Consider the following 13,278-nt stretch of genomic DNA (forward strand, 5'->3'; position numbering starts at 1 on the left):
AACAAGGCTGCTAAAAATAGGGAAATAAGCACCAATGGCGTTTAAGGTTTGAGGAAAGTAAATTAAACGCGTGAACAAGTCGCGGTACATTTTATAGGGTCGAGTCGCTAAACTTAATAGAAAACCTGGAATGACGAAGCTGCTAAAACAGAAACGACAAGAGCATGGCACGTTATAAATAAACACAAATAAATTTACCACTTCACGGTATATTGAATCTCGGTGCAACATTTAAAGCCACTGAAAGACATTCGAAAATATCTCTAGCGAAACCAGTCATTTTAAATGCTCCAAACTTTAAGAAAACCACGCACATGAACAAAATTAGTAAAAAGATAAATCAGGGTTGCCATACAAATTTTTTTTTTAAATTATTTTCGGGAAAAATTTGTAGATTTTTCAACACTGAAGACGTGGTAACCCTGTTAAGTGTAAATGGTGCGTGAAACTTGTAAACGTGGTAAACACCAACGACCTGAAGAAATAAATTGACCCCAAAATGCACGTGCGCCGTGCGTGCGATTCAGGCACTCGACCGTAAGTTTGTTACCAGGTGTTGAGTTTCGTTCTATAGATGGCCCAGCGCTATTTTGGAAACAACGTCCCTCAACACCCACCCACAACTCCTAGGTGGGTAACATTTACATGCGTGGCAACTTCGAGCTGTTTTGGTACGAGGTTTGTTTCTGAAGAGCTCAAACATGGAAACTTATCGAAGCTAACAACGTACAATTTAAGTGATGTTAACTAACGTTTACAATTATTCAAAAGCAGCTCCTTGGGTAATTGTAATTGTGAACCAACTTTTCGGCAACCTATTCAAGTCGCCTTCTTCAGGGTTAATGTCATCGAACACTCTTAGTGTATAGCGCTTTTGAGGGACTACCACAAAGAAAAACGGCAATTCGGCACGGCTTTACGATTTTAAAATTGAAGCGAGAAAAAAAGGTCTTAAATATACCACAAAAAACGGCCTCGAAAAGTTCAACTGTCGATAGCATTTAACACAAATGTAATTAAATTATATTGACGAAATAGCGGAAGACTGTTCCACTTGCATATAGAGAGCCGCGACTACGCGAATGCGGCAATATTTGCAGGCGAAATCCAACAGTAGTCGGAAACAGGGTCACACTGGTGCGGAACGAAAAATCGATAAAATTAGAGGATGTACGACTGTACGTGGAAGAGATTTGGGCGTTAAAGGGGAAGAAGAAGGCTAAATGAAAGATATCGATTCAACGCCGAAAGACTGACTGTATACGGTCGCGAGCGTAATCAACAAACAGCAATCTTGGGCAACAGAAGGCGTAATGGCCTCGAATACTTGGCGCCTTTGAAAATAATGCGTCACGCTTTTAAACGGTGAAATAAAAACGAACGAAAAAAATCCATTTGGTTGTGAAAGTGTTTTATCTGCAGAACCCTTTTGTTGATATGAAATGTTGGCGGACAATATTAAATTTTACCTAAGCTTAAACTTATCAAAACAACTCTGTACATACGTTGTTAATCTGTTTACTATTAATAATTAAAAATCAATGGAAATGTGCCCAAACCTGCATATTATCGCTGTCAAGGGATTTTAAGTGTTGCGCGGACACCCTGAAAATTTCCCCGTGGGCTCCAGTTTTAGATGAAATTTCAATTGGACTTCGACGTTTTTTACGAGAGGCTTACAACGTGCGCAATGCGTGCAGGCGCCATAACCATCGCAAAGTAAGAAATTCCGCCGAGACTCTAATTTTTAGACGCAATCGAAGTAGTCAACTACAGCGTCGTTTGTGAGTTGGGGAAGGCATCTTCTGTCTGCGGGCCACGACAACTACTAAGGTACACGTATACAGCGAGTAGCGGACCGTGTGTTATCTCAAGCAACAAAGTACACCTGCTCGGTACAATATTGTGCTTGTGCAAATAGCGACGACCGAGAGTGCAAAGGAAACAACGAGAGAACGATCTATTGCCTTTCTCTCTTTCTTATCCTTCTCTCTCGAAAAGCGGGCTGCAGGGATTTAATCGGGATATGTTTGGATGCCTCTCTTATCTGCGGAAGTGTTAGTAATGTGCGGCTAGCCACCGTTTAACCCTACAGGGACCTGTATGACGCGGGTGCGGCCAGCTCCACAAAGCCGAACCGGGAAACGATAGCTATAGTTTATTCTTGCCAATCTTTCAACGTTTGTCCGACTGTCAAAGGAGATCGTACGTGATCAAATAAACACTGACGTAGGCCGGGAGATGAAAATTTTCACTTCGAATGTAAAAAATTCACACTTGGCTTGCAAATGCGGCAATGCAACAGAATTATTCACGCTGGAGCGACTATAAAAGGCAAATATCCCCTATAATAAACTAGAACTACAAAAATCCGTCGTATTTCCTAGAATTACCTGAAAAACGGTCCAACAATTGGTCAAAAGAGTTCAAGTTTCACGCTGGAGCGACTAGCAAAGGCAAATATCCCTGCAACAAACCAGAATTACAAAAATCCGCGGTATTTCCTAGAATTACGTGGGAAATACAAAATGTTTCAATCCAAGACCTCTCTTATGTCCGCTTCTCGTGATTTCAATAGCTGGGCGACGGCAAACAAACCCAAGTGCTCCTACGGCCTTTATTGTTGCGTGTTCGGGATTCGGGAAGCAGGCGCATAAACAAGTTTACGCGCAAAGCCGAAGCACGCTGCTCGTCTCGTTACGTGGTCGCCATTAATTGCCGTCTGCGTAACTGCGCTGTGTCACGAGAACAAGCAAAACAACAATAACAATGTGAGTTGCGCTCGTTTTTTGCAAACAGACGTGCAGATGTGCGAATCAAAAACAGCGCGCTGCAAAGGCAAACGTTACGCCTTTGAATCATCGTGACGCAAAAGTGATAGTCGGTCCTTCGGGGCTGTTACAAACCCACAATCGTGTTATACTGGCTTTGATTGGACTGCCGCGTTTGGAGAAACCAGATCGGCCGGTTTTCGGGTACAGCAAGCTGTTGTTCGACAAGTGTTGCTATTGTACAAGTCTAAATATTGGTTTACACGTATTAGCGTTGGCTGGCGCGATCGCAGCCATTTGCTGGTTGTATTGCAACATAGGCCAGGACTATTAAATTTAACGGCAAGCCTATGGCCATGGCATGGAAAACGCGAAAGTCACATGAAGCACTTGGGAAATGTCCGAGGCGAAACAGGGGAATTTTGCACGATGTTGACACGCCTGGCGGTAAACAAAGAGGTGAAAGCATGCGGCAATAGGAAAAAACAACTGCAACAAGCTGCTATTAATAGATCGTTGGCTCTCGCGTTTAGAAACTTCGCGGTTGCGTGACTCTGCATGCTGACGTGTTAGAAATAACACACAGAGGCTGAAAACAGTAGTGCGTGGAACAATCGAGAAAGGAAAGTGTCAATAGAACCAGCCACCGCACATGCTCGTTCTCTTATGATGGCAGCGTCGTGACTCGACTATTAAACGTACCTGTGCGCGCATATTGACAAGACCGAAAGAATAGCACAGTCACATGCGCCAGTGCGTAGCCAACCCAAACACAACACAGTTGCGTAATTTCAAAGCCCACTCCTATAAGGCATGTACAAAGCCCACTGCCATTCCGCGATGAAGGCTTTATGATTTGTTAGCCGAAACATTGGACAAGCAAATCTATACCACAAGACGTTTTGAGTATAGTATGCCTAGTAGCAACAGCATATTTAAGTACAAAGCCCAAATCGCATAGTCACTTTTGCAGGGTTGGCGACGCCCAGAACCCTTACGCTTTGCAAATAAAGTTTCCAATCTATGCGATCGAGTTTGTTCCGGGCAAAGCTCACAAAAAGCAAAGTAGAAGTTCCCGGCACTTCACTTCAGCCCCGATAGGTAATTATGGCGACAGACGAGCCCCGGGCACGGTTGTTCCATCACAAACAAAGGGCGACGGGGAGAGAAAGACAGAGAGAGGGGGGTATTGGGCGCGGAGACAATTGGTGCCAGGTCACTCGGCCATGTGTCCCTCTCGGCATGGCGGCCCTGACTCACAGTGGCACAACAATTCAGATCAACACCAGTCAGATCTGCTGTTTGATTGCTCAGTCTGACGTCAGATCGCGTCGATGCGGTTTCGATAAAGGCGAGCGCCGCGGGGCGACGACTGTAATGGGATATTTTATACGTTTTTTTTAGATCGTATTGGGAAACGAGGACACTGCTTGTTACAATTGAAAAATAAAAATATTTTTTTTTTCGAATAACGATCGGGAATACCAGTATACCGGTAGACCGTGGGTGTTTTAGTTAGAAATATGCAAATCGGCAGTTTCGGCTTGGCAGAAATATGCATACAATAGCGCCTCGGAAATTGAACATACAGGGCTCCTTATAAACCGGCACTTGAAGCTATTTTATACAGGAACCTATCACGAGTGTCGGGTAATAATGACAGACCACAGTCGCAGTGCCAAAAAGTTGGGCTTACCATTAAAATACAACGTAACGCGAAAGGATACAGAAAAATCAGGACACCAATTTATCAGCGGAAGCCGCCCGCCCGCACAACCGTCGTTTTGTTTTCTCCTTAACAGAGAAAACGTGTGCACTTTTCTTGCGTCTCAACGCGTGTGCCGCCTTCCGATTGCGTCACGACGTTACGTGGCAAAGCCGCTAACGGCAATATTTCGATGAAAATGACGCTACGTTAGTTTAAAAACAAGAATGTGACTGGTTTTTCGCAAGAAACAGCATCGGTTCGCGGCGGTACAAGACTGACTCATTCGCCGTTTTTAGGACTTTTTTTTACGAAGATATGGAGATTTTTCACCGGATGGGAATGTGTATTTTGGAACGACAAAATCGGGCACGTCGCGACTTAAATTAGATAAAAAACAGACTTGTAAATGGAGCGGCGATCGCTTAAAGCGCGGCTAATAAATCGATAGGGAAATGAGTCAAACAATCTCAATCTGCTCAACGAACGATATTATAGTTGGGCTTTTGTTTTGTCTGAGGTTATTTTCGGGAAATCAGAAAAAAAATATGAAAACGAAATGCTTAAAAACAAAAATACACAGGCAGCTAAAAAATCAGTGAGAAAATAAAAAATCCAGAACTGTTGGTCCTATGGTTTTCAACGGAAGCGTGCCTTGTCGTACCGAATTACTAGCGCGCAGAAAGTGGAGATCTATTCTAGGGACGGCGCGGTTCTATTTCGCTCGATTTGAAACGTGCCTCGCGCTAAAAAATTCTTTACAAGGCCGGTCGCGCCGTTCAGCGCATAATGGTGGGACTAGTACACAACGGCACAATAAGCGCGCCCTGGCAAACTCTAGCTTGAGGGGGCGACGCGTGAGAGCGGCACTCGGCGTAAAAATAGAACTTGCGACAAACACGAGCGCGCGCAAGTCCACACAGGATCGCTTAAGTCAGGAACGCCAGAGGAGCTTTTGTTTCAAGCGGCCAACGATAGGTTCCGATTGTTGGGAATGCGCGCAGAGCGACGACGGCGGTAGCGGAGATCCGTTTCAATGGGAATCGGTTGGGCACTCGACAAAGGGAACGAGAGAGCGGGCTGTTGGATGGATTTCGGAAGCCTCGGCGAGTTTATAATGGGACTGGAACTATTTGAACGATTTTCTTTAAGGCTGGGGGTTCTGAAAACTTTGAACTACGAAACCCTAAAAACATCTGTTGGTTTGCGCGTGGACTCAATTTTTTAGGGGTAACGTTACAAAAAAAGCAGACTTAACAAACCTGTTGATTTGGGTCGATATCATTGGCAAATGTGGCGAGAACTTTTTTCATTATACACCGAGATCTTCGTCAGGCATTTATGGCCCCCCACAACTACCCCAGGGGGTTATGGACACAAGTTCAAGAGCCTGTGAAGGCCACCTTTAGACTCGCACCCAAAAACGAAATAAGTCTTCCAAATTGAACAGCCAGTCTAAGGAAGGAAGGGTAAACGTCGCTAAAAAAACAAGCATTTAAAATACAGTATGTCGGCCTTTCGAAAATTAGTCACTCGGTTAAGAGTAGCGCGAACTCGGCATAAGCGCCGCGTCCGGGTTGCCCTCCACGGTTCTCAATTGTTTTTGCGGCGGGGACGCGGAGAGCTCTCCAAGCCAGTGTGAGTCAGAAAAAAAGATTTTCAGATTCGGTGAGAAACTCGTCGCAAAGAACACAACGCCGTGACGTCGAGTTCGCAAAACGGCCGCCGAAATCTCGCTCTAAGGACCGCTGTCGGACAAAAGCTGGATTTCCGAACGAGGCCTTTTAAGTTTAGGGCCGTCTGGCTTTGGATGGCGGATAGATAAATCGCTTTCGGGGAGACGTGAGACCGCAAAGCCCCTTTCAAAATCGATTTCTATGGGCGTCAAATCCATTGCTGATAGTTGCTGCAAAGGGACAAGTCTGCCTAGCAGTAGCAGCGATTGTCTTTTGTGCGTTTAAATACGTCATTTCATGTGAATTCGACTCCATTGTCTTATATAACGGGCCAAAGAACGTTCAACGTTTAGATGCAAGCCGACTTGCTAAACTTTATCTTCTTTAAAGATCGATTTTTTGTTGTCAGTATGTTGGGCTTCGGGACTGAAGGGCCGGTGAGTAGAAACAGCGGCAGCCAATCACGGAAATGGTATTTGTATATATTTATTTATTTATTTATTTCGCAATTAAAAAACAGCAACAATAAAATCGTCGACCATTTATTTATCGTTTTAAACGCGGCCAATGCTACACCATTAATGGCTACAAAGTGTCCATTTGGATTGAACGCATTTTAACAGCTTAAAAAAAACGAAGCCAAGAAATATTAATAAACAATAATCAAATCACCAAATATAAAACGATATAATTGTTTAGGCTATGTTCAACAGAAAAAATAGAACCAGCACCACAATACAAGACTTGCGGGGGGGGGGGGGGACAAACAACGCGCCAAACTTTTCCGACAAGGGCCAAGACAAAGAAGCGACACGCGACAAAACGCGGCGTTCTTGGAGTGCCCCGGCTATTTTTAGCCCCGTGCCAGACTGCCTTGTTGATCGGCATTTTTTTTTAATCTGTGGAAGAGATGGCGCGGCCATCGCGCTTCTGCAGGCCGTAGGTTGTGTAAAATTTTTTTATTTTTACCGCAGCGTACATCGAGTTTGAAGCTAAACTGGCGTTCGCAAGTTGAATTTATGAAAGTGATTTTTCGAGCATTAGGTATAAGTGGCTCTTGGGGCGAGTTAGATGACCCCTTAGCTTTATAGAAGCTAGACAGGCGTCGATGATACCAGGCGTAGTTCTTCTGCGTTTAAAAAATTGGACCGGACAAATATTAAAATACATCGACGGCCGCTTAATTATAGACTACAGAGCAAACAATCTTTAAAAATCTATTTACAAAATCGCGGCTTGAAACTGGAGCCAATTGCTAGGAAAGAGTCAATTTAATCAATCAAGCCGCTTTTATTTCCTCGCAGCAACCACACACACATACGCACACGCTAACAAAACTGCCGTGCTGAATCGCTTTGAAGCGGCTGTAAGGCGACGAGGGCTCGACAGGGGAAAGAGGAAACGGGAATACACTGGACCGGCGAGCCAGTCTAGCTTAATGGGTTTAACCTGAGCGATCAAATATTGCATGGACGCGCTGGTAGAAGGTTACGCTAGTTCGGAGCGACGGACGCAACGGCTTCGGCTGTAATGGAAAGGTCGGGAAACGAAGCACATCACTTGATAAATGCAAGCCGGGGTATATTTGCAGAAGGGGCAATTGCCTAAGTGAAGCCCGTGCCTGAAATAGACGTTCTGCCAATATGCTGACGTCAACGCAGGCTTCATAAATAACCCATGAGTTACGGGAAAGTGCCCGTAGGAAAATAGACATCAAGCGGGTCGCCATGAAAGAACAAAGGCTTTGAACTTTAAGGCAGTTGGGAAATGACAATGACCCACATTTAAAGTCCCCCATAGGACAGTTAATTAGCTCTTATTGGGTATTTTTGGCTGTGGTGCACATATTTTTAACGGTAGATGACTGCACAAAAACCATAATTGGTAAAGAGTGTGTTCTAAAAAGTTGGCATATTTTTGTTTATGGTGTTTGAAAGTTTACAGCCATTAGGAAAGTTAGCACACAAGAGAGTGCTTTACATTACTGGACACTTGACTTCAAGCCAACACCAGCTATTACATACTTTGAAATCTGGACATATATAATGACAAATGTTTACCAATATTTCCTTCATGTGATTAAATGTGATTTTAACTGCACAAGGCAACAATACCACTTCAGTTTGAACATAACAACAAGAACAATATAGTAAAAACCAAAACCAAGGAAAGCTTCATTAAATTATATATAACAAAAATGGCCTTGTTTCAACAACTAGTTACAGCCAGGTACCATAGGGGATAAGTATTGCCAGATACGTTGTGGGCTGTATACTAATAACATCCAATTTCCGTCGAATTGCTTTTCTTTGAAAAGCTGCCGTGACTCAAGGGATTTCCAGGCGAATACGAGGCAGGCAAACAGCAAACAACTGAACCTTTGTGACAACGCCATCAACCAAACAAATGCTTGCTTAATTACAGTTAAGGATATCAACCACCATCTGTTTATCACGCAAAAATCACCTTTAAAAACAAGCACCAAGTACACAAAAAACTCCATGAATATAAGCTCCTACAATAAAATGATTAAATGACCATCCGAAACCGTCATACGCCACGACAACATTTTAAAGTAATTTACCTTCAGCCCTCTGAGCATTTGATAGGTGAAAAGCTTGACATAGCAAGGCGAAAGGGTCTTGTGCTTGATGATGCTTTTCAGGTCGGTATCCATTAACTCCATTCCTATATAGACAGAATCGATGGGCACTTCCTCCAGAGTTTGGGTTTGTCTTTGCATCTACAAATTGCAATACGGGTTAACAGAAAACGAATACAAAGTGGAGTAAAGATTATTTTACGAGGAACTACGGGGAACAGATTTAAACAAAGCTAGGAATGAATAAAGTGTGAGGAGGCAAATAATATATAATATAGAAAATTATTAAAGTTATTTATAACAGGAAGCAATGTCCTAATTTTGATATTTAACAATGCTACACCATTAAGGGCTACAAAATATCCATCTGGATTTCCACAATTTTTAAAACAGCTTAAAAAGTCAAGATATATCATCAAACAATAAGGAAATTACCAATTAAAGAATAAAATAATTGTTTAGGTTATTTTTAACAGAAAAAGCAGAACCAGCATTAATAAAAATTAAGTTACAATAGTCTTAGAGATAAATACAATAAAACTGTTGTAATTTTCCTTGTAAAATTACCCCCCAAATTTTTTTTAGCTCTGTTATTCTGTAAAAACAATATTGAAAATCACAGTTAACATGCAAATGTCACGTCTCGGGTCTTACGCAGGCATTTTCTCCCTTGTGGGACACCAGCGTGTGATAGACGCGGACAACATTTTCGTGGTCGAGTCGCCTCAGAATTTGAATTTCTCTAATCAGCCGCTTCAGGTCGGTCGGCGAAGTCCTGGCGGCGATGCTCACCTGAGGTACAAAGTACGATAAACAATCCAAATTTAATTAGATGGTAGTGCACAGTGTCAGTCTGTTATGTATGGATTATATTTTAGTTTGGTATTTGGATCAGTGAATTTTAACGGGCTATTTACTTTCTGGGTTAATCCTATTAGATTATAATGCAAAGCCATATAACAACCAAGTGGGTCACATTCGAGGCATGGCAGCAAATCCCATTTGATTTGCATCTTATATGGGATAACAATATTAAGAGGGCGTGCTTTATTGGAAATGTAAATTGTAATCTACACTGAAGATGTTATTGTATGTCACTCATAAATCAAACATCTAAAAGCAAGGCCCAATGCATAATCTTACATTTAGCTCAGGTGTGTCTAACTCAAACATGCTGACGTGCCAATTTTTATCTTATGACTTCTTCCCGTGCCAAAGTTTAGCGACTATTTTTTTTTAATATTAAAAGCGCTTTTATACAAAAAATAAAAACAGTATAATGTTATAATACCAGAAGTAATTGTTTGTAATTGTTACTGCTGGGTTGTTAAAGCTTTGCTGTTTTACATAAACAATAAACAATGGTGCCATTCTATTTTTTAAATATATTTTAAAGATATTTTGAAAAAACAGGGCTTTTAAAGACTTATTTCATATCCACAACAATTCAAAATCAATCAAAGACTATGTGGGAACCCCTAATATGGCGCCATAAAGGCAACCAACCTTTTTGACAGCAAGTCGCACGCGGCATTGCTTGTCGACAGCTGAAAAGACAAGAGCCTTGGAGCCACAGCCGAGTAAGCATATATCCCTATATCGCGATGAGAAGTTATTTAAATTGACAGTGATAACTTTATTTTCATCGTCAGCAGTGGTTGTTGTTGTTGTATCGTGGTTGACAGGTGATTTTTGACCGTCGTCGTCAGATTTAGCGGTTGATTCAGACGCATCATCCTGCATTTTGACTAGCTAAATACTTTAAAAAAGAAAAACAACAGCATAAAATAATACAAATGATAAAATAGTACAAATTTTAACAAAAAGTAGCACTTCAGGCAGGGCTGTTTTAGGTTTACTCACAACAGGAACCTCAAAACAAGATTTTCTAAAACTTTTCTCAAAATTAAACTGTTCTATGCAATCTTCAAGCTTCATAAAGAAGTGTACATTTACATTTAACAGTAACAAAAATCTGTCTTAAACGTGATGGCATATAAGTGATGGGAGGATTAAGTTCTCAGCGTATGGAATCTCACATTATAGGATAATCTGCCAAATGTTTATAAAACTGTTGACCATAACAAAGAACGTCGACATTATAGGCTATATAATTTATAGGTAAACCTAACACAGCCTATACAGTTATAGTGAATTTACAGGCTTACTCGTATTACTGAAAGAGCAGTTCGACATTTCTATACTGCACTGTCCTAAGCTGATGAAAATATTCCGTAGAGTTCCATCAAAAAGCCGTCGAAAATACTCCATCGAAAGCAAAGTATGTTCAAGCTAGCTAAACTGTCGGCGCATTTGCAAAAATGGGACCAAGACGGCTTGAACTTGGGATTATATACTGAACTTGCCTGTTGACATTTCGTTCTTCGTATGACGGATTCGTTGAAGACCAAGCTTTTCGCTACGGGCTGTCATTGCTGCCTTCTCTTATTCTGTCAGTTCGTTCATTTGGTTCAGTGTTCTTCACTGGGCGAACAAATTCTTTCTTTACAGCTGTTTCGCCTCTCGACCAATCAGCGCGCCGATCGGCCACTGCGTAGTTACTGCGCCTCGTGAGATTTAATCAAGCGTACAATGACGTAAAAAAACGATTGGCATCTAATCTGGAAAATAAATGGGGCTTCGAAAATGAGATAATTTCGGAATGCAAGAATTTCCTGCGTTTAGTAAATAAACAATGTCACCCCTTTTGATGACTTTATCAGTTCGAACGGAAACTAATTTTATAAATAGAAATCGACAAGCAACCTTATTTGGGTATTCGAACTGGAATATTTTAACAAAAAATGAAAAACAAGTGTTCGGCTTGGGATTGCGGTTCCAGTTTCGTTACTCACCCAACCAAGAAATAACGTTTTCTTAAACACCAAATGAATTAATAACAACACCGACTCGAAATTAATAATACAACGTTTAATATTGCCTACCCACTACAAAATGTTCAATATAAAGCATGCGAAACATTTTTATTATCAAAGGAGGACGTTTAGTTGACGTGTCGTATTCTTCTTTGAATTAAAAAAAAAATGATAAAGATAGAATACGATGTTGTTCGTAAAATTTGTTTCTAATTTTATTATTTTGATGGGGATTAACTTGTCACACGTTTACATATTTTACATAGGCCTATAAAGCAAAAATAAGTTATAGCTGTACTTCTAAACCAAGTGTCAGAGTTTTGTTGTTACTTAATTTTTGCTGTCGCTTTGTAGGTGTTTAAAGCAAGTTAAGTAAGTGTTAAATTGAAAACCCCTGTAGTAAAGGGGGTCTGAAAGTTTAACTTAGAAAATATATATTTTTTTCAATTGAACTAACCTATCCATAGACCTAACCAACGTCTAGGGGCTGAGCATAACACAACTGCAAAACATTGTTATATATATATATATAATAAAAGTCTTTTTAAGTGTTTTTTCACCCATACGGCATACGTAGGGTTTAGCAAATTTTATACGTTTTTGTTTTTTAAGCACATTTAGATCAGGGTGATCTAAACCCAGTCCCGCGGGCCACATGTGGCCGCGACATCACTGTTCGTGGCCCGCGAAGCACTGTTGAATTATTGTAATGCGGACCGTTGAGGGTTCAAAGAAATATGAGCGATCAACGAACAGTATAGTCTACTGCAATGGTTTGGGTTTGAATACATTTTCCTGTTATACCGTACGATTAAATAAACCAGCTTCCTATTGCTCACCAAATTCGGATCCAGGGGGTGACAAGAACGCTTAATTGTTGGAATGTGTTAGACCGGTTTGAGAGCAGCCTATATGGAACTTTCTAAAATGGCTGTTAGCGAACTAATAAGTTGTATTTGCGATTTGTTTTCCGTTTTTTTAATATGAAAATAACATAAAAAGTATGACCTTATTACTATTAAATGAAAAAGTAAATGAACGATAAAATATATCGCGCTGCTGGAAAGTATTGTTTTAGAATAAGAGGTCTTCACTGTGACTTTAGGATAACACTCTGACCCTTTTCAAGATGCAGTTTTAGCCAAATTTACCTGGGTAAAACCTTTGCGCGCGAAATGATAACGTCTTTGTAATTTAGCGATTGCGTGGTATGCAACATCGCTCATAAACTAAGATACGTACGGTTTTCGCGAACATTCCAAACTTATTAAAAGCAGTCTCCTAAATCAAAAGTTTTTTGTCAAACCATTTCATGCCCCGACCAAACGAAAATCATTGATCCGCTCATGGTACGAATGTAGCCTATACATGTGGCCCGCAAAGAACATGCATGAAATATTGTGGCCCGTGGTGCTGTCACTTTGAACCACCCTGATTTATATCACCTTCAGCGCAGTTTACAGTAGACTTGTCAATAGGTTCTAATGCAGTGATTCTAAAACTTATAGGCCTACCTGGAAGACCCCTTTGAGTTTCTTGGAACCATTATTACTCTACCATTTAAATCAGTACGAATACAAACTATATGCTTTATACAAAATCTATTAAATGTATTAATACATTTCCCAACTGTTTTACCCATTTATTT

The 13,278-nt window shown here is 41.0% G+C and overlaps 1 protein-coding gene across 1 annotated transcript in view; it reads right to left on the reverse strand.

The window, feature by feature from the left end:
* The window catches only part of LOC146140942 (uncharacterized), a 54,745-nt gene extending 45,881 nt beyond the window's left edge, over window positions 1–8,864 (reverse strand). The window contains exon 1 of the mRNA XM_083391073.1: window positions 8,737–8,864. Coding sequence (XP_083247199.1) covers window positions 8,737–8,838 — 102 coding nt within the window. The 5' untranslated portion in view covers window positions 8,839–8,864. The remainder of the gene's footprint in view (window positions 1–8,736) is intronic.
* Between the last annotated feature and the right edge of the window lie 4,414 nt (window positions 8,865–13,278).

The sequence above is a fragment of the Ascidiella aspersa genome, chromosome 6, assembly GCF_963924565.1.
Source record: "Ascidiella aspersa chromosome 6, kaAscAspe10.2, whole genome shotgun sequence".
Lineage (NCBI taxonomy): Eukaryota > Metazoa > Chordata > Ascidiacea > Phlebobranchia > Ascidiidae > Ascidiella > Ascidiella aspersa.